This window comes from Clarias gariepinus, chromosome 23 (genome assembly GCF_024256425.1).
Source record: "Clarias gariepinus isolate MV-2021 ecotype Netherlands chromosome 23, CGAR_prim_01v2, whole genome shotgun sequence".
NCBI lineage: Eukaryota > Metazoa > Chordata > Actinopteri > Siluriformes > Clariidae > Clarias > Clarias gariepinus.
Window position 1 is genome coordinate 21,710,943 of NC_071122.1, and position 23,058 is coordinate 21,734,000.

Consider the following 23,058-nt stretch of genomic DNA (forward strand, 5'->3'; position numbering starts at 1 on the left):
ACGATGAATCAAGAAATCTCTTCTTAAGTAGAACCTGTCCGACAAAGTCAAGCACGCTGAAAGGTCTCAAAAAAGCAACACGCCATGATCTAAGTAAATGTAGAAACAGATGAGTAACTTTATGTAATATAAAAAGTTTAAAAAATCTCAATCATTTAAGTGTGACAAAAAGAAATCAGGAAGGGGCAAATACTTTTTCACAGCACTGTAACTGTGGCATATTAATGTCTGAGGACAAAAAAAAATCTGCTAATTATAGCAGTTAACCAAAATATGTACTTTTGCACTTTTGTTTATTTTATTTTGTCATCCCAGACAGTTTAACAATTTCCTGTCTTTTCCATGAAGTTTTCCAGAACACCAATTTTCTATCCTGGTGATTTTCCGCAACTTGGCTCACGAGTTCAGCAGTACGGTTATCATTACACCGTCGACTCTACTGTTAAAATGCCGCCTCGTATGAAATCAAATCCACGAATAAGACGAAAACAAGTCACCTGTTCACATATGGCTCCGGTCATGGTGACGGGAAACGGCCTGACGTTACCCCGGCCCAGGTTTTCCCTCTTCCTCTGGTTACTGAAGAGCTTCAGCTCCCTCTTCTCCTCATCGTCTAGAGAGCTACAATACCGCACCTGAGCAGGAAACACGTCAACAGATTATTTACATGTCAACAGAACAAAAAAAAAAAAAACCACACACAGGACAGGTGCGAAGACAGGAACGCATGCACTCACACACGCACTCACACACGCACTCGCGCACTCTCACGGGTGGCGTAAACGTCCTCACCTCGTTGTCGTGAGGCGGCAGCTGGTGCAGGAGCTGTTTGATGCGGTGTTTCTCTCCGGCGCTGTTCACGTACGGCACCTTTTCCTCAGGCACAGAGCTGTAATACTGATGAACCTGGAAAAAAGAGAGAGACAAAGAAAAAGAGAGAGGGGTGGGGGATTAAATCCTGACTTTAACAAGAAACCAAAGTTGTTTTAAGGCCGCAAGATTGTTGAACATTTTCATCAAACCGTAAGAAACTTTTCTGCCTTTTTGATCATCGTATTTAAGGACGTCTTCTAATCATCATCTAATGAGTCGTTCATGCTGCGTTCAGCCTGAAGTGACTCAAATCCCATCTTTTACACTAATGTGACACAGATCAGATTTTTTCCTTTTTTTTATTTTCCCTGTATGATGATTTTCAGATAGATCCGAGTCACGTTCATATATGGTCCTAGATCGGATATACAAATGTGATACGTGGTCATGTGACTCGAATGAGAACGGTCCGATCGGAATTCATCCAGAGCAAAATCCCAAATGAGTGTTTGCTAAAACTTGCATTGATTGTTCGAAAAGAACGAGTGCTCGCACTATGATGTGATTTAATCCACACGGCACTCAAAAGGCGTATCAATGTGCACACGTGTGTCGTTTTAGAGTCCGAGACAGACGAGTCCAAGAAAGACGAGTCCGAGAGAGAGGAGTCCGAGAAAAGTCACGTGTAATTATGGACGTCAACAATGCAAAAATATTATTGCTTTACGCGAACATGGCCTTATTAAATGCCAGCGCACATGCTCAGTGAGTCAGGTGCCGTAAGGCTGTATGCCCAAAGTCTTATACGATTTTATTATTTCCCATATGTCCGGTTAGATCTAGGTCTAAAAGACATTTCTCAGCTTAGTTAGCCCCATTTCAAACGTTAAACGTTTTTACTTGGTCTCATTTCTTCCATTTTGACACTAAACATATATATTTTGACTACAGATGCCATTTTTCTGCACTTTGACATTTTTAAATCCATTATAAGGTTCAAGGTTTACGCGATAAATTAAACACAACATATCTGAGACAGAGTCGCGTCCTGGGAGCGAGGTAAACATCGGGCCGGGGTTTTATTTAGCCCCTTTTCTTGTTAACCCTTCCCCCGTTCCTCGACACATCCTTTCAAACAAACTCTCTCTCTCTCTCTCACACACACACACACACACACACACACACACACACACACACACACACAGAGCAATTACAGTCAGAGTGATTTATAGCTGAGCAATGTAAAGTTAATGGAATCTGCCCTCTCACATCCCCAGCAGTGCTGACACTGAGGCTTCATCTCGAGACCCTTTGTGTGTGTGTGTCTATTTTCGCACACATGCTTGCGCGTATTTATCCGTACAGCTCGGCACAGCTCTAAATTACGATGATTAACAACGGCGCTGAGGCGCGACCTTTGACCTCCACCTTTTGCGGCTAAGTGGCGAGGACAAAATGAGCGGTTTTGTTGTTTGCGACATCGCGGGTAAAACAAGGACATTGTATCAAGCGAAGATGTAATCATAAGGTTCAATTTGTTAATTCGGAACCCTCGAAGGCAGGCGTGGGATTTGAACTCACAGCCCTGTAGTTAAAAAAGAGAAATAAAAATGACCTTAATGTGATTATTTATAAAAAGAGATTTTTTTCGCGTGCATTTAAGGCCCCCTCCTGGCCTTCCACCTCATTACACATGGCTAACGTCTAATGACTTAATGTGATGAAGCACCGAGCTCCATCTGCCCTTCCTTACACCACATAAACCCGTCGAATAAAGCCGAACAAAATGGATCCTGCACGAGACGTGATTTATAGCCGTCGTCGAGGCGCTGCTGTCGGCTGAGGAAAACCAGCGAGGCAGCGCGCTTCTCTATATCCATCACTCCATTTCATAAACAGATGAAGTACAAAACCGCGGATGATGTCCTTTCTGTCTGAAAAACTCCAGCCAGCGGAACCCGGGGAACACGCGGAAACGACAATCCTCAGACACGAGACGCATTTCCACCACGACGCGAGCCTTTCCAGAGACTTTCTATACCCCCCGAAGAAGAGCGCCGCGGCTCTTTTGCTGCTTGTCTTGGCCGGCCACGGTCTCGAGAAGTGCTCGGTTGAGGGATTTGTTCAGCTGAAAATTTCACCGGCCGGGATCCAATAAATTACCCCGAGCTCCCGGCCAACAATAACAATCAGCGCTGGTGTGGTGCGGAGATCTGACGGACGCAAGCCAGCGCTCTCATGCGAACCAGCGGCTCGTGGAAATAACAGTAATCAGAGCGAAGAGATCTGGCGATCATCCGCCCACGGGTCCGGGGGTCTGGCAGCCACCTTGCGCATCTCGGTGCATACAGCTGGCCTTCATAAGGCGCAGAAAGGCTCTCGGGACGTGCCAATGTTTTGCAGGAACGCCGGTTATTTACACATTCGCAGGTTATTTTATCCGAAGGGATTCGGTGTCATGTTACCGCTGGCCTGAATAATCGTACCGCTCGAGTGATACAAGTTTTATCCTTTATCGTATAAACTCCCTGCAGCAACCACAAACCAAGCGAAACAACAGACGACCAGGACACCAGTTCCCGTAACTGTCTGACCATATTGTAAAATCGTTGTATGCCTATGATTATTTTTCCACTTTGAGATTTTCCATCTTAAGGGACTCGTCTTGTGAGAGATGATTAAAAAACTGGGCTACGTCCTACGTTCAACTTCCTTTTTTCCATGAAGACTGAAAGACAGCAGCCAGCCAAGTCGGACATGCATAAGTAGTGATGCTTCCTGCTGCTGCACTGTCCAAAATTACTCCCAGAACACATCCAGAGTGAGCGTACGAGCTGGGAAAGAGCAGTACGAGACAGAAACGTGGACGCACGAGTCCTGCGGGTGCCTTCGGGGCAATCAGCAGGATTAAGCCAACATAATTGGATCACTAATCTAATACCAGTCGTGTGTGGTTTTGGAAACAGGCAGTAATCTCTAAAATCCCTGTCTTTTACAGGCCAGGATTCATCACGGAATCATGGGAAATGTCTTAGCACGCTTCTTGTGTTTCCTTGCTTCTGGATAAACGCCTGTAGGAGAGTTAGAAACGTGCTGGCCTCCATAGTTCTTCATTTCCTTTTTGGAGGTGTGCCTCTCTGGATTAATCGGGATGTTCTGATGAATGAATGAGCAAAAGGAACAGCTCGAGAATAACAAGCCCATCAACTTTCGGCTTCAAGTGCATTTATTTTACGTCTCGCCTCGATCTCACAGGAGCTGTGTCTCCGTCTCGGTCAGTGCTGGCAAGAAACCAAGCAATTCCACAACCAAGGTCGTGTGGAACGCACGGCCATCCATTTCAGTCCCCGATTCGAGACAGACTTTCGACCGACTGTGGTCACATGCACGTTTAATAAACACCCATTAAGACGTATTGATCAGCTAACTCGTTTATACCCTGCTGTGTATTCTGCACCGGTTCATACCGATAGCCTTAAGAGAAAGAGAAAAGGAAAAAAAGAAAAAAAAGAATAATCGACCTCAACCGTTTGCTGACCTTCGAGGACCAGAAATGGAGACAGTAGACCGGCTTTATTGGTTATTGACCTGCTTCGCTGCGCTAGTAATACGACCTCCTTTTGCAGGGAAAATGAAACTCGTAGCCACGACTAAATCAACTGGGCTATAAAGAGAGCCAGCCAGCCGCGGGAAGCTAATAAAGCCCGCGTGAGAATACGCCGAAGCCAAGCGCTTCAACGAGAGCAAACGGACCGCCGACACTCTTACAGAAAAAAACAAACAGCTTTTCAAGCATGTTTGAATTCAAAATAAATTGTAAAGGCGTGACGAGACAGAGAAAGAGTAACAGTGTGTGTGTTTGTCTAGCATGGGCATTCGCCGCTCTCCAGCTCAACATTGTGCCCTTGAGCCTCACAGATCCCCGTGCTGTTATATTTATTTTTTTAAAAACAACTTCCAAAACAGCCGAGCAAACGAACGGCAAAGTTTAGCTTTCTGTAACAACAACCATGTCGCGGTATCGTTTCCATAACCTACCCTACGTTCTACCCTGTTAGTCTCAAACTACGTGCTTTAGTGCCTCTGACAGCGTTAGGATAGATAGATGTAAACGTATCTGTATGTGTGAGCCAAACAGTGCAGCTTGTGTGTATGTGTGTCTGAGCCCGAGGCATGTGGACGTGCCAGGAAGCTGTCAGAATCCGCTCATTCGTTAGCGTAAAAGGCTTTTCTGTCTTGAGACGGTGTGTTTATTCGTAAGTCCGTTAGGAAGGTTTATTTTTTTTTATGTAGGTTTGTAGAGAGGGAGTGCAGCCATGGGGTAGTTTGGATTGTAGCCTGCTGACTGCTTAGCTTGTCGCATGGAAAACCAGTGGCGTGCTGGACAAAGAATGACGAAGAACGTGCTACAATAATAATAGTAATAATAATAATAATTTACCAAAATATGTTTTTTTTTTCAAAAATAGTTCCTAGAGCGGTGAGATTTAAACAATATATTGTTGATCGATTTAATTAATTGAAACAGAATCAATTAACTCTTTTTGAACTATTCAAATTCTCTAAAATTGACGGATTCCTAAACGCGCAGTTTCTGGAGGGGGAATTGCAAACCAGCTCTATATTCTGCATCTTCTTTTTTGCTGTTTATGGGTTTACTGGAGTTTGATGCAGAAAATCGCAGGCACTGCAGCCCCGGACCTTTAGGGTCGCGGGTTTGATTCTCGCCTAAGGTCTGTGTGCGTGGAGTTTGCATGTTCGCCTTGTGCTTGGTGGGTTTCCTCCGGGTTCTCTGGTTTCCTCCCACACTCCAAATACATGCACACTACGGGCTATTTGGGAACGACAATTAATCTTGTGCATAACATCTCCAGTGATCGGCTCCAGAACAAGCTTATGGAAGATGGATGAATGATAATCGTTATGTACTACACGTCAGTGTTTGTTCGATGCCTTTGATTGTTAACCTTTAAATCAGACAATAAACATTTTTGGTGCAGACAAATGTAATCAGAAACTATTGAAATGAAATCCCGTATCTATGCTGCGGCTGAGGAAAGGTGGTGCGGTACCTGTTCGGGTTTGAGCCCCGGCGGCACCCAGGCGTACTCCTCCAGAGCGCAGCCCGAGTCGTCGTCCGACGTGGAGTTCCTCTGGAAGTCGTACAACAGCTTGGACACGTTTTTCTCCATCTCCAGAGGCATGGCCGTCACAGCATGATCCTCACGCGGACACTTGCAGTGCAGACAGATCTTCCTGCGTGCAGAGAAACCAAAATGCATGTGAGTGATTGGGCGGAGTTACTGCTGTATGTATGAGATGATGAGTGGAGTCACCAAGCCATGAATTCTTAGGGACAAACTAGTGCATAGTACGCAGAGAGTTTATTTGGATCCTGACCGCCACAAACGATATTAAACCAGAACAATCTGAGCTCGTTACACAATAAAATCTGTGTGCAAGGAAACAGGAGGTCTGCCAAACAAATCAGGATAGTAAGGAATTCCAGAAGGACCGATCAGTCAATAGCGCCCCATCTGTTCATGATTTAAACACACGCATCCAAAGTATCGGGCGAAAATAAAGAGTCGCTTTTATAAAACATTTTTGATGGACTCCATTGAGATCTTTTGGCAACTGGTGGAAAAACAGCCTGAATTACAGATCCAATTGCAATTTTCACACGCTGCTCCTTTCAGCTTCTACATGTTCTCTTACTTAGGCAGTTCGGATTTTAAGCTTTTAAGAGAGAGAAACAGAACGAAGTTGCAACTGTAATGAAAATACTGAGAATTCACATACAAAAGCAAAACACTTACAAAAAGATGCACGGGTTGGCTAACAAACTGCTAATGAATTATATTTTACAAAAATGTGAAAGACCAAGCTGAGTTAATATACTAAAGAAAAAATACCTTGATTCAATTACGTATGGCGATTTAAAAATTTTATATATGTTTGCATTTGAAGCAGTAATATATTGTAGTTCCTCTATAATCCTACAGGTGGTGCTCTCTAAACTATTCCCACATTGGCTCAGCGTGCTGTGTGGCAGGAGGAAAAAGTTTCCTAAGTTTGTTTAGAATTGTAAAGAAATGAATATAGAATTAGGATATTTATGAAACCGCGATATTTACAGAATCGCATCGGTACCCGAGTATCGCGATAATATCGTATTGTATCGGGGTACCCTGTGATTTCCAACATTTAAGTTGAGCAATGCTACAAAAATATATACTGTATATTATGTACATCTACCATCTAATCTGTTGCTTCTATTCAAAATTTGTAATTTGTAACTGGAAAAAATATATATTTATAATGATTATATCGTTAATACTGTATATTAGAATCTTACCCACATTAAAGGCACACATTACCCTTTTAAAAAGGACATCTAACTTGGCTGTGGGCATTTCAGGACCAGAAAAATTTCAAACAGAACCGTGAAACAAAGGAAACGCAAGACTTTCCGATAAATCCGTTGATGTTTCACGTAAATAGCAGATTTACCTTTGATTGTTAAAAGTCTAGACGCACTTTGAAAAGCACCGCATTGCACCTTAAATGCTGACTCAGCCGTGACTCAGACGTCTGCCAGTAACTCATCACAAAAGCACAGCTTTCTAAGAGCTCAGTTTATTAAAACGCCCCCCCCCACCCAACGAGGCAAATCAGTGTCCTGTTCTTCAATGTGAGAAAAGCAGGCATCAGGTTACAGCGACACTTCACACACAAATGCTCACCGCGACTGCCGGCCAAACTCCTCCTCACGCTCTAGTAACCTGGCCACATTTGGTTACAACAGGACGAAGCCTCAAGAGCCACTGAAGAGCCTCACACACACACACACACACACACACACACGCCAGTCAAACGCTTCACATCTGGTTAGTCTCCAGCAGGGCAGACGCGGCCGTGCCAAACCTCACTGTCTGGCTCTGGAGGCTGCTGGTCAAATCTCTCAACCTCATCTGCCTCAAAGGGAGGGACAGAACACAGACCGAATCCTGTTAGCACCTCGGGTGCGGCGCCAAGGGAACGGAGAAAATAAAGCGAAAAGAAATAACTCGCCACAGCCTACAAGTACGCCCGTGATGTGAAGTGGGCGGAGTCATGATGATCCTGGAGAGCAAACCATGCACTTTCCATGTTAGAAACTTTTCATAGTCAGATTAAAGCGATCATCTGGAGGAACTCAAATGGAGACAAATAAAGGCCGAGCCATGGCTGTGAAATGAATAAATAAATAACCGCCCCCATGAAACCACCCACAGCGTACCAGAGCCATGGTTGTATTTATTTATTCCTTTGTCACCTGTCTACACCTGTAATATGGAAATGAACGCTTTAGATTTGAATATATCCTCATTCTGCGCGGCGGGACACGAGACCAGACACACAAACTGTTTCTCTGATGCCGTGTCTGTGCACCGAGACGCTTTGCAAGTCAATAGACGCATCGTCTTCTGCGCCGTGGAACAAAGACGACTAGTATGTGTGATGAACAGTAAAACCAGGTTTAACCTTAAATAAATAAAAATAAAGTAACATTTAACGAAGCAGGAAGGAAGGAAAATACTCATCCAGAAATGATGATGTTTGAATATTATTCTATTATTAAACTCTTCCCCGATCCTGATGCGTTAGTTTTTCCCCCGGGTTGAGGACGCTGAGCACTTCACTCCCGCAGCTGCTCCAGCAAGGACAAGGACACGGCGTCAGTACACGGGAACGTTTCACCCAAACAGCGCTCTATCAGTAATGATGGATGAGAGGAAGCAGGAGCTGGAGCAATAATGAGATCACGCTAAGTGCGCCTCATTAGTTTTAACTGTGTATTCTTTTTGCAACAACGGCATTCCTGTCGTACTGAATAATGTGACTGGAGCAAGTAATAAAGTGAGACACCGAGATTAGATCAACAATACGGGTACGTGTTTTATGATATCATAATATTACTAGCAGAGCTGAAATACTAACATCTTCGAACCCGCGTTTAAGCTTTTAGATGCATTTCAGTGTGTCTGTGCATTTCAGAGACTCTAGTGAAAGCTGAAGATTTGAAACAGGATCTGGACGGACTAAAGCGCCGCTGCATCGCCTTTTTTTAGATAGCAATGAAGCGAAGGGTAAAATCTCATCCAAAAATAATAATTGCATACTGATAATTACTGCTACAAGCTGCTCAGGGTGGATTTTTCCCCTCGACCTCGTGACCTCCATAGCGATAAACCTCCACCTCTGCTTTTTGTGTGCATTTTTGTGTCAGGTCTAGAACACTATGTCATGACCCGGCCTTAGGGAACAGCAGTCACGCTGTCTCATCACATCCTTATGACCCGGGACAAGACACAAACTTCAAGATGGCGTCTCTTTAAAGGATTTCGTCTGGACTCACCGTTCGAATCTTGTGACTCTGTGTCTACTTTGCACGGAAACAAGGCTCAGAGTGTCGCAGATCAGGAAGAAACTCAGAGAACACATGCTTAGTCTGGTACAAGTCTAAAGCCAAGACGAACAAGGGCAGGATTCCCAGACAGATTTTTTCCCCGTAAAATAAACATATTCGCAAGGGAAATTATTTTCTTTTTTTACAACCAAGAATGTCATCACTCCCTGGCCCACACGATTGATCGCAGGAGCGCCAGCAAGCCGGTTTTCTCTTTGAGCGGATACACCGGTCCAGCCTAGAATTCCAGATTTCAAGCTCTCATCGCCCGACAGATGGATAGCAAAAGCTGCACACGCTGATTTCATTACAACACCCCGTGCACGCAGGAAACCTTGCGCTGACGGCCTTCGAAAAACACGTACTCCGCCTTCGCTAGACAGGCTTTAAAAGCGGCTGTCCTGTCCCCGGAGTCGTTCCTGAACTGCTGCCAGCCTCCGAGGGGTCCGGAGAGACAGCGAGCCGCGTATGCAAGCAGACAGACGTCCGCATTCCGGCTTTAATAAGTGCGTTCCCACATCGTTTTTTAAGACGGCAGATGTGATGTCTCTGCTGGATTGTTCCCCGCTATGTGTTTAACAATAGCTACAGGCAGAACACATGCAGCACGGTCGGGTTTATGAGTAATTCCGTGCTGTCCGCGTAGGCATGTGTGTTTGAAGAGACCTTCAGCATCGCCAGGATACCTGTCAGGCATGCAGGATTTCCATAGCATCATTCCAAACAGACAGTGTGTTGCAGGAGCTAGACGCAGCTGGCTATAGCAGAGCAAACTCTCTCTCTCTCTCTCTGTCTGGGATTGTTTTTCCTTCAAACAATCCAACAGGGTGATCTTAAAACAGAGCCGCACCCAGTTTCAGACTTAAATACAGCCAGAAATCTACTGCATCCTGGAATTCTCAAACCACCAAAGTTTATTCTTCATAGGATTGACAGGTTCATGGACCACACCTCTTTTATTTGGGAATGACTGATATAGCAGTCACACACAAAGGCCACACCTCCTTAACTTATCCTGAGAATTAGACCATGCTCTCTCATAGGCTCATAAGCCACGCCCATTTCATTGAGACTGACAGGCACATAGGCCACACCTCTTTTATTTGGTGATAACTGATACAGAGGTCACACACACAAAGAGGTCACACCCACTATACTTCACCTGACGACGAGACTACACGTTTTCACACTCTCATAAGCCACGCCCACTTCTCTGGGACCGACATACCTAGGCCACACCTCTTTTGGGTTTTGGAAATAATCAGCTGAGATCACATACCTCCTTAACTTAAACTGTCAATGAGGCCATGCTTTCTAACAGTCCCATAAGCCACGCCCCCATCACTAGGACAGACAAATACGTAGGCCACACCTCTTCCAATTGCATATAATTGACAAAGAATTCACACACATAGAGTCCACACCTCTTTTACTTTACCCGAAAATCTGACCACATGTCCTTACAGTCTCATAAGCCACGACCACTTAACTAGAATGGACAATTACAAAGGCCACGCCTTTCATTTGGGAATAATTGACATAGAAGTCATACGCAGACACACACAAAGGCCACACCTCTTTTAAATAACTTAACGAGACTCGCTAACAGGCTCATAAGCCACGCCCACAGAGACTGACAGACCCATAGGCATTACCTTTTTTTATACAGAATGACAGACACATAAGCCACAACGGACCTGACACGGAGGCCACACCCTTTATTTGTGCATGTAAGCCACGCCTACTTTCATTGTAAGTGTAAGTGCCAGACACAGATGTTACCCTACATCATATTTGGTTTCGTTAGTTTCAATGCCACTGTAACGTCTTGTCCATTTTCACCACTAATCAAAAATATCATTAGTATTGGCACCCCTGAACCAATTCAAATAAGTTCTATACCAGAACGATGAATGGAGGAGAATGATTAAAATAAAAATAAATTAAAAAACTGACATGAGAGCCGTCACACAGCGGTGAGAGTTCACTTAATTTCCAACAATCCTCACCGATGGAACATGTTGTTAGCAAGCAATTACAATGCACTAATACAGTATGTTTGAATGCACAGGGATTACCACATGTGCCTCCACCTGCTGTAATCCATCACGGCCGGTTAAATTCTCTCCCAAGGGCGTGCAGGCACCTGTGGCCTGGCGCACATCCCACCACGAATATCAAGCAGACGCGCCTCGTGCATCACACGCTATCAGACACCGGAGCGTCTGCATTCTCTAGATTTACTACAGATCCGGATTTTATTTCACGCCCCTGAAATGGCAAAATTAACGAACAGGACAACAGCTGCTAATGTATGTTGATTTGGTCTGGGGCGGCGGGGAACATGTCATCGTGTTTAAATCTGCTCATAGGTTGCCCTGCTACCTGCTCACAGGGGTCTGCTCATGGTTTGCTGCTAAAGAAAGACTTACAGCCTGTTGGATGAGAGAAAAAAGACTGAAGCAAAACCAGGGTTCATGCACAGGAAACGAGCGAGCAACCTTCGGAGATTTACGTTACATTTCGCATCTGTCCGAACCATCAGAATGCGCTCTAAAACACAGCGAGACACCGGTGTGGGTGGAAAGACAGAGAATCATGCATTTAAAGGATGGCTTGTGAAATGAAAAGAAAAAAAGATCTGATAAAATGTATTTCTAAATCAATTAGTCTGTTAAGGAGTTTTTGATGAATTGCTGAATGGAAAGAATCAGGTGCTTAATCATAACTGCACCGCTTACAGTGATAAAGCTCGATTTCCACACAATGTCTTCGGCATGTCAGAAGGGTCTCATGCTGAGAAGTCCTCATTTTACCCCACCTGAGTCAACGCCCTCTATTTGCATAGCTGATCACCTGTTATATCCTGTTACTTGGAAACTATTCTTATTATTTTACTGTATTTAAATAGATTTGGTTCATATGGAGACAACCCTGTGAAGTGACTGTTTCATCATGTTTTCTTTTAAGATCGCTACAGATATCTGTGTGCCGTTTCTTTTGACTCAGGTGCGTTAAAGCAGGAATGTTGCACCAAACTAAACCCGGCGACCCTGTGCAACTACACACTGACGCAAGGCAAACTAGGCAACTCTCCACAGTGTTTTTTTTTTTCAGCTTTAACACACTGACGTTGATTCGGAATGTGCCTGCTAATGAGACGCCCTGTTGGCTCAGGTGTGAGCAAAGTAAATTCAAGCGGGTCCAGAACATTATACACTGTATACAGGGTCCCAGGAGACTTATGGCACAAGGCGGGGGTACACCCTGGATGGGATGCATGGCGCACAAACAATCATTGACAATTTTTTGGGCGCATCAGTTAGCCTAATCTGCATGTTTTTAGACTGTGGGAAAAAACCAGAGCACCTGGCGGAAACCCACCAACCTCGGGGAGAACATGCAAACTCATGCATGCACAGACCAGAGGCAGGAATTGAACCCAGTCCCTGGAGGAGCAAGGCGACAGCGCTAACCACTAAGCCACCAGCAAGCAATCAGTACCAGCTTATACACGTTACATGACTACTTCTTCTTAATTTGTGCATGACTGATAGAAAAAGACCAGGCTGTAAATTGGTCAACAGGTTCATTTTCTGTTGGTATCCCAAGAACCCACAAAGGGTGTAGAAATGGGAATGCACACATGCTGGATGGTACAGCTATCCTCAGGAGTTACACACTTAGTGATCAGGTTAATTCAAACACGCATAAAGCTGGTCTCCAGGTGTTCATCCAAAAAAAACTGGTTTGCTTTAAATATTTAAACGCCCCAGTCGCGTTTGATTTATTATCTCTAATAAAATGCAGAGCAGAAACAAGGTCAGATCGGGGGTGACGATAATACTGCGGTGCGTACGTGCCAAAGAGAGAGGAAAAGAGAAAGAAAGGAACCAAAAAAAGGTAGATAGAGAGAAGTAGTGTATGTGTGTGTGAGACAAGGAAAGTGTGTGTGTGTGTGTGTGAGGGAAAGCCAGGGGGAGAGAGAGAGAGAGAGATCTCGGACATCGCATTCAAATGTAAATGCGCGCTGCTCAGTCCGGACTCGATCCTTTGGAGGGCAACAAAGCCAAACAAACCGCAAACAAAAGCGTTAATCCGACTTACAGGGGACGGGTCAACAGCGCTGCACCCCGGGGGAGACCAAATAAAATAATAAAAAAAAAAAAATGCAAGAGTCTAATTTCTAATAATGGAAAATGAGAAAGCGCAAAAGTGCGCGTTTTTGGTGCCATAAAAGCGCTTTTACGCAGCGGTGCGTCACAGGGACGCGTTTCTGCAAAAAAAAAAAAAAAAAAAAACTGAGCTCGTTTGTTTTTTATCAAAAATAAAAAAAAAAGGAACAGAAGAAAGTGTAGACATCAAAGACATGATTTGAGCATGCAACATGACGCACAACAAACAGCCTCTTATACAATGTATTTTTTTATGTAAAAAAGTGTAACAGTTTCCTCTTTTTCATTTGAAGCAAGGAATGGGAACCTGGATTGTTTCCTACCGTTCTCATTAGTGAAAGCTCAGAGTTGGGACTCAGGATTCACGCAGGATCCCCATATTCCCAGCTTCAGACTAAAAACCCAGCTTCCTGACTTAAAAGGCATGTCTCTCTCAACTTCAACTTCTTCTCAAGAAAAACCATCAGTAAAGCCTCGAGCTGTGGACAATCCGAATTAGATCCTGCGTCAAGACGATGTTTCCCGGGCATAATCACGGAATCAGACCAGATCAGACCAGATCCCCCTCCGATCTAAATTTCCTAATGATAATAATAATGTAATAATAAATCGGCGCAGCGCAGCGCGCGAGTAGAGCCCGACTGCCTTCTACTCACCGCTCGAGCGCAGTCTGAGCTGAGCAGGCGCTCGTCTCTGACCAATCAGCTCTCAGTATGCAAATAAGAACGGACCATGCGCGTTTCAGACTAACCAATCACCTCTGAGTATGCTAATAAGACCGATCAGAGTTGTGTTGCGGATAAACCAATCACCGGTGAGTATGCAAATGAACCCACGCCGTAGGGGCGGGGTCAGCGCCCCGCGTTTAGTTATAATTAGGAACTCAATGGCGGGTGTTTGGGGGTCATTTACATGTAAATGAGACAATTTAACCCCCGGGCTTGATCGCCCCAGGGGCAGTTAAAGCGCCATTGAAAAGGCACAGAATAGCAGTAAATAATGTAACACAACACTGAAGGGGTCTTGACACCTTCAGTTACAAATATGATAATACCAAGAGGCTGATAATGGCCTGTCAAGCCTGTGCAGTGTATTAAAAATGGCTATTAATCTACATAAATAAAAGAAAGGTTTTTTTTTCTTCTGTACATTGGTCAGAACTTACTGAGGGTTAATACATTGGAGCACCCGAAACAAGTCTTCGAAAATTTTGTCTGTATGTCTGTCCAGCCAGATTGTTTTACAGCGTCACGGAAAACTGATGCATGAAATAATTTGCCTAAAGTGCACCATAAATGAAATCCAAATGTCGAGTAGAAAGGAAGTTATGAGCAGTTATGTGCCAGATTATAAACCTCAAGTTTTGACAGTGTACTGCGCATCTGTCAAACTGTGAGTGTGTCTTAAATCGGCCACTGAACAGGAGTTAATGAAATTTTTGCATTACTTCGATATCTCACTACCATAAGTGAAATCAAAATGTTGAGTAAAAGCGACGTTATATAAACAGTTATGTTCCCAGATTTAATTATCTACTTTATTAAATCTACTTTATTAAATTAATTTACTTTATTAAATCTACTAATGCGCTACTTGCTCAATGTAAACAAACACGTGCACCAATAGATATTAATTAAAAAACCTAAACTGAATATTTTTACGGGGATTAGTTCATTATTTTCACCACTAAAATAACAGCGCTGAAGTGGTATAAGTGAATTTTAATACGCTGGAATCGTTTTAAGACCAAACTTAATCTTAATCCGAGATCTCCTTTTTTGATTGCTCATCTGTGATTCTCTCTCCGATTACAGAACAGGGAGTGTATTTGACCATTAAAAGTACCTGTAGAGACGTTCATAAACATCTACAGTAACGTAATGACATGACTTTCTAGCCATGAAAAAACAAAGCCAGTTATTAGGCGAATTTGTTATTAAACCAACTCTAAACCCGCACTAGCACGAGACATGAACTAGCACCTGGTTCACTCTGATGGCAAAGGGGTATCAAAGAGTAAGTTGATTCCCAGAACGAACCAGAAAACCTGGAGTGTGGCAATGGTATGCAATGCCCACATCCCACATCAGACATTTCATGCCAAAGTAATACATTTTGCTTCATTTTAATGTAAAGACTGTATTTGTACTGTATATACCTACAATGACTGATGAGGTGCACCAAATACATGACAGGTAAGAGGACCTGCTCACTCAAATAGAAGACTTCGAATTGGTTAATCCTTTTAAAACCCAGCTTAAAATGTGCAGTTTCTGATCACACAGCCACAACAGAAATGGAAAGAAAAAAAAAGTCTGTGATATTACATCTCATGCCGGTGCATAAGCAGTGAAAGAGTATTTATTATGTGTCTTGCACATCATTAATTATCTCTTGGATTCTGGCTATAAGATCATCAGTTATATAATGTTTTTTTTTTAAGACCAAGGGATTTGTTAGGATTGAACTTGAAGTTTCAGCAATGTCTTTCCACCATGCTTCTGGAATTTTAACGAACACAGCAATAAAATAATCCCAGAGGAATTACACCAATTCATGCATCCTTAATCAGGTTTTATCATAGGATAGGAATAATAGCACAGTGGTTGGAGAATGTTGTGGAACAGAATTAAAGGTGCATTAGGGTTTCTAAAAGCAATTTTGCATGCCGGTTTTATACTCTGTGGATTCCTTTTTTTTTTACTTCGAGGTGATAATTACACTGTCTCTTACTTTAGAAGCACACATCTTTCCAGAAAAAAAAATGCAAGCCATTGAGAATAATTGTTGAGAAGCAAGTTTAATGAATGCAAAGGTCAGTTCCCATAAACTTTGTTTCTCTCGCTCTCTCTCTTTTCATCCTGTCGCTATCAGTGTTATCTGTGCATGCATTTTCCAGTGCTAGGCTTGGACTCATCCCCAAACACAGTTAAGTTGCATGTTTCCAAAGCGCTAAGATTAGAGGGCAATCAGTGCAGTGCATGCACACAAAAATCTGGGGAAAAGTGGAATTGATGACCCAGGGCCCCTAGGCACAGGAGGGTTAAAAAAAAAAAGAGAAAAAAAAGGTGTGACTTGATTTGCAGTCAGACGAGCCAGACATTTGCTTTCCCACTGCATGTACATATCCACAAATATAGTGAACATCACATGCCTGCTGCTGATTGGCTAGATTAAAGATTAAATTGAATGTTAATGTAAGATCTTAAGTCAATAAGAGACGCCTTTATATATATATATATATATATATATATATATATATATATATATATATATATAAAGTAATCAAAGGTTTTGACAATTACACAAATTATGTGCAAATGTGACTTTATTCGCTTGATCTGTAATAAAAAAAAAATGGACCTTGACTATTTTGCAATCCAAAAGAAAAGCGAGTAATGGTGTATAATTGACCAGCATAAATGATCCATTAAACCCTTGTGTAAATCCTGCGTAAACTGATCTCGCCCTGTCTATACACGGGCTGCTCTGTGTGGCCTACATCAGGTCACGTGATCAAGACCAGCTAACCTCTTATCAACTGGCGGATCAGCGTTTCCCGCAAGGGCACGAGCCAAAACCAATGTGTATACACACACACACACACACAGTGCTATCAGTTACCAGTCATCAGCGCGTGGGGCAGAGTAGGAGAACCACACACGTGCATGCTCTTCGCTCCAACCAAACCGTGTCCTGTATAACAGCCTGAGCTACATGCACATGCCCAGAAACGTTATTTTTGATATTAACCAACATGCTAAGTAAATTTTTCAACACAACTCGCCAGTTCTGGATGCATTCTGCATTTACATTATGATTTTGTAACTTGAAATGGATGCTAAGGTTGTCTATTTAAGTAATTCAGTCTGAAATGGGCTACACTGCGACTCAAAAGTTTGTACACTCCTGCTTATTCTTTCATTCTTTTAAAATCAAGATATTAACACTATGAGATAATCCATCTGGAATTGAATCAGTATCTTGTCAACCAGCTTCAGACAGCGGGGAGTTAAAAGAAAAACTAGGTCTGGGCAGCACGATGGTGCAGAAATTTACATGTAAAAAAAATGCGGAAAGAAAAAAAAACGGAGGAAAAATAATAGCTAATACCATTTCGGTGAGGTAAACTGTAGAAGGATTAGGGGCAGTAAAGGGCCAGAGGACTTTCCATTCGACAGCTGAGTTTTGTTTCCATTCTGCTGAGATGATCGCAACATAAATCCGTTTTCTGAGTTGCACAACACAAAAGTGTATCGTTTGTCTTTTAGTGTTATCACAGACCATATGTTTCCCTTGCACATATCTTAAATACAGTATGTGTGTCATCTCGGCTTCTCGAATATGTTTTAAATACACTACAAGGCGTTTCACAATCATGGTATAATATTTTATCCTTATCATCCGGGCTTAGTTCTGAGATTAACTTCGGAGTTCGAATCTGAAGCGGGAAAAATTCCAAAGCAATATTTCAGTCCATGGATAATCCGTCTTTTTTTTTGCAAATATCCACAGGGCTAAACATTTGATCTGGTAACGTTAAGGGGAAAAAAACATTAATTTCCACTCCGGATTATGCATTAAGTGGATTCAATGAGCGCAGCCAAAGGGATAAAATTACATTTTAAACACTGGGCAAAGTAACGAAGCTCAGGATTTAATTTGCTGAATATGGTTCATGATAAAAAAGAAAGGAACAGAGAAAGAAAGACTTAAGAAAGAAAGAGAGAATGGAGACAGAAGAAGAAAGATGGGGTCTGTGTAAACCATTAGGTCGCACAGAGGACTGTTTTTTTCAGCGTATAAAGGCCCTGAGCTCAGGGATGACCTTGTAAAAAAGCTCTTCACGTTCCCCTCAGACCAGAGCTGTCCAGTGTCAGGAAGTGCTACAAGGCCACGTCCACTTCCATCACAACATCGTTTTACAGTTAGAGGACGGCCCCTGTGGAAGCCCTATGGGAAGACGGGAAGCTGTTTGTGCTGTTTTTTGTTGTTGTTGTTGTTTTTTCCTTAGCGGCACGAAGAGCTTCAAATCACAAGTGGGTCAAAGCAAGATGCAAAAAAGTGCATAAAGAAAGTTTGAAGAAAAAATACGCAAAGGACTAGAACGAGAACATGGATTTACGTCAAAAGGTAGCATTTTCGCACTGCACTATTAGATTTGACATTTGATGAAAAGCAGCAGTTATTTTAAGAAAGAACAATAAACCAGGAGTGATGAGTCATCTAATGCACTCTCTCTCTCTCTCTTTCTCTCTCTCTTTCTCTCTCGATGCTCTCCGCCTTTCTGTCTCTCTATCTGTCTCTCTCTCATCCTGTCTTAAGCTGGTTTTAGACTGTGCGGTCTTTTAAGATTATTACTTGTCACACTGTATGAGATGATCCCAACAAAACCCTGGCCGACCGTGCGATAACATGTGTTCTCCGTGTCAGATTATACCATGAAGATCCCATGAACACAGACCTGTGATTAAAGATAATTACTATGCTCCGTTGAAGTCATCAATCCTCGCCATCTTGGCACACATAAAAAGAGCTCGTGGTAATCGGGATATCATCTCCCTTTTAGCATGTTTTGTTTACGCTTCACCATTGACGTTACCCGATTTTATGTTGCTGTCCCATGAGCATCGCCAGATTAGATGCCATCCGTCTATTGGTGGCATCCTGATAAGCGCAATTGCAGAGTACACACTCTGAGTCTACTATACTCTTTATAAATATTTATAATAAGTACTGTTTGACTTGCATGCTTTGTTCGCAAATCAATCTCTATACACTCACCAAAGCGCTCTATTACTTCTTTCTATGCTTTGTACTTCTTTTATAACATCTCTCTTTAAACATCTAATACCACTGTTTATGACAGTATAAGGTTCAAAGTTTTCCTGTCCAGTTGTTTGCGTGCCAAACTTGAGCTAGCAACTAAAGTGATTCATGCACCAATCTGGACCTGTGTTCTGCACAGACAGACAGTAAACTGATTCGGGATCAGCGTTTGCATCGGCACTTCTCTTTATGAATGCCCGCCTGCCAGAAGGACAATTTGTGGAGGCTGAGTTTTACAGAACAGCACTCTCACATTCCTCCTACATGCACCATCCCACGGCTCATTCCACAGGTCTACATTCATTCCCCAATTCTGAAAAGCCATTGAGGCGCTAAGCTGTGGGTGTCACGACACGCTTTCTGACACTCATAATTGGCCAAGTAGCAAGATTTTTCTTTGCTTTTTTTCCCCCTAAAGACATGCAGCATTTAGTTTCTCATTATATGCCTTTTTTCCCCCTTTTTAGGTTTTGAACCTGAATGTCAAATCTAAAAACAATTTGAACTAGCTTGTTAGCTGACTTATTTTGCTAAACAGCTTGCTAGCAGATTTACCAGCTACTAGGTTTAGGAGCAAGAGAAAGAAATAACAATAAGCAAACAGTTCCTGTGGACCTATTTACAGTCAATATGTTTTTTACATAATTAATCTACAGATACCAAGATTTCAGCAAATACCTTGTGCCTCTGTTACAAACTACTGTAGCTAGGTAGGTAGCTTAGATATTCTTTTAGCTAGTCGCATAGATATTAATTCATTTAGTCAATTCACTAGCTAGATATTAATTCATTTAGTCAATTCACTAGCTAGCTGACTATTTATTCATTTCACTAGTTAGCTAACTAGCTTGGTATTTATCCATTTAACTATCTACATATTTATTAAGCTTATCTTTTTTAATTGATTTAGTCAATTTACTAGCTAGCTAGATATTCATTCATTAGCTAGATAGCTAAATATTCATTAATTTAGCTAGGTACAGTAGCTAGATGAATAGAAATAAATTCTTTTACCAATCTATATGTTCATAAATGTATCTACTGTCATTATGCAGCAAGCTAATTGTTTATTCATTTAGCTGGTTAGCTAGCCAGTTAGATAGTCATTCATTTAGCTATTTATCTATTACTTATTTATTTAGCTAGTTATACTGCTAGCTAATTATTCATTTAGGTAGTTAGTTAGCTAGTTATATATTCGTTTATTTATATAGTTGGCTTGCTAGATATTCATTTATTGAGGTAGTTAGACAACTAGCTGTTCACACTTTTATCTAGTTAACTAGCAAGCTAGATATTAATTCATTTAGATAGTTAGCCACCGTATTAGCTATTTAGTCATTTAGTTAGGTATATATTAAATATTTTATCTATATTTATTTATTTATTTAGGTATTAGATAGCTAGTTTAATATTCATTTATTTAGTTTAACAGCTACAGTAGCTAAATATTCATTCATTTATCGACTTAGCTAGCTGGATAGATTCATTTATTTAGGTAAGATAGCTGGCCAGATATTCATTCACTTAACTCGGTACCATGCCATTAAGATATTCATTTCTTAAGCTGTTTATCAACCGTGAAAATTTATTTAGATTATAAAGATTATTTTGGTGGCTAGCCACTTTAATATTAAGCTATCCAATAACAGTGTCTATTGGAATTAAAGTTATTTAGAAAAGTTGAAAATTCTGATTATCAAAAAACAAAATGTTAGTAGATCTAACAATTTTGAAAATAAAAAAGTAAAGGCAAATGGATCTTGGGTGGTGCAGATGCTGCAGATGGTTTAATGGTTTTAAAAGCAGCAACCCAAACTTAAAGTTAAATAAACTGCTACACAAGTATGCCCTGTTTAAATATTTAGCTTTAGCCGGAGAGTATTCCACTGCACAGAACCGAGACTGAGGTACAGCTGAACAACTGTGTGTACATTTGAGTGTGTGTACATTTGTGTGTGGGTATGTGTGCATGTGTATACATTTAAATGTCTGTGTGTGTTTGAGAAAGAAAGAGAGAGAAAGAGAGAGAGAGAGAGAGAGAGAGAGAGAGAATAACTGTAGTAAGTTAACTGTAGCAACACCTTTTATCATCATTACTCTGGTAAATGTATTCTCAGTAAGGGGTCTGACCTCAGTCAGAAATGAACTACACACACTTCCTGCTAGAGTACAGTCCTGGCCAGGGCAGCTTCTATCCGGCCATTTACATGGAGAAATATTAACTTTGGACCTGGCTCTGCATGCTTCAGGGATTTACCACGGCCAGCACCGGAAAGTCAGGCGACTCGAAACGCCTCAAGCGAGTGCGGGCGCATCGCAACCAGTCACAAACCATTACAAGCTGGAGAAACCATTGAGGAGTCTAACAGGAGCAAAGGACCCATAAATCTGGAAGCCCATTTGATACCGAGCAACAATAAACCAGGATGAGAAATTTTAGAGGGCTTTCACTTAAATTGTTTCATTTTCCTAACTTATTATGTTTGGAATAAAATTCACGGAATTGCACAGCAATGTCTTTTCATTGGAATTACGGAGCTCAACTCGGAGTCGATAGTGCACTGATTAGACATTATAATATAATATTTGCTATGCCAATAAAACACCTTTGAGTCTAGAATCTTGAATTATATATCCTGATAAACTTATCTTGTTTTTTTGCAACTTAATAATAAAATCTAATTTCTAATGAAATAATAATAAACCTCTTATTTAAACCTCTTTAGAGGGAATCTTTGAGCAACCTTTTTGTTCCTAAGACAAGACGTGAGGGACGTGTAAACAACATAAAAAAATTATATGCTAGAGAAATGCCTAAAATCTCAATAAACTGAGACTTCATGTTCGCAAGTGGCACCATGGTGCGTACGTGTTTAAAAAACATAAGCATAAAAATGTAAAAAAAATGTATGACTTGGACACACATTTAAACTTCCTGTTATATAAAAAAATAAAAAAATAAATATACTAATTAAATAAATGCTCCCAATGAAACACCTAAAGAAATGAGCTATTTTTCACATCACCCCATGAAGCCAAAAGGTCCTGGAAAGCAGGTAGAAGAATTAATCTCTTGGCCAACGGGTTAAGAGACTGACGGAGGGTGGGGGGAGGGAAAGGAAACAAAAAAAAAAAAGATTATAGTTCAATCCGAATTTTCTGCGGCACTGAACAAAAGGTGAGACCGGCTGATAAATGGATGCTTATATAAAAAGAAAGGACTAACACCAGAGACAAAGGAGGTCAACTGGAGAAAAGGGAGGAAGAGACAGATTCATCCATCAGAGCGCCTCTTACCATGAAGAAAACAAATTTACCTCAGGAACAATATTCCTAAGCGCTCACGCTCCAGTGGGCTCAGCGGAGGGCCGACGTCGATGTGAGGCTAAAAGCATTTTAAGAGAAAAGGGATCTGGATAGCCATCGCTGACATTTAAAAAGATTTGGAAACAGTATGAGTGATGTAGACCTGAGAGAATTTGGAATAAGGCTGGTAGGACTGAATCAGGAAACAAATCGAGACCTTTCAGGGTTAATTGAGACTCATGATGGCTCTGTTGTTGAGATGACCGTCCGACCCTGATGTGAATCAAGCATCAGCCTCAAGGACGGTACAGTATTCGCCAGAAACACACCTTTTGATTTGAACTGACAGAATTTATTATTTATTTGTTTTTAAACACGACAATGTGCAAGTACTCGGGAGATTCAGTCATTTATTCAAGCAGCTCTGAACTACACATTTCTATAGCAACAACTTACTTCAAGGACTGGATGCTCCAGACA

General features: G+C 41.8%; 2 protein-coding genes across 3 annotated transcripts in view; one reads left to right on the plus strand and one right to left on the minus strand.

Moving 5' to 3' along the window:
* Nucleotides 1-23,058, plus strand: part of LOC128511636 (ataxin-7) — a 118,930-nt gene that overhangs the window by 70,976 nt on the left and 24,896 nt on the right. The gene's annotated exons all lie outside the window — the stretch shown is intronic.
* The window catches only part of prickle2b (prickle homolog 2b), a 102,138-nt gene that overhangs the window by 6,551 nt on the left and 72,529 nt on the right, over nucleotides 1-23,058 (minus strand). The window contains exons 1-4 of one of the 2 annotated variants that reach the window (XM_053484579.1): nucleotides 13,764-14,086; nucleotides 5,886-6,069; nucleotides 793-906; nucleotides 498-635 (exon numbers count right to left, since the gene is read on the minus strand). In XM_053484579.1, the coding sequence (XP_053340554.1) occupies nucleotides 498-635; nucleotides 793-906; nucleotides 5,886-6,017 (384 nt within the window). In that variant the 5' untranslated portion in view covers nucleotides 6,018-6,069; nucleotides 13,764-14,086. Of the gene's footprint in view, nucleotides 1-497; nucleotides 636-792; nucleotides 907-5,885; nucleotides 6,070-13,763; nucleotides 14,087-23,058 lie in introns of those variants that run through there. The other variant, XM_053484578.1, reaches the window with a different exon arrangement.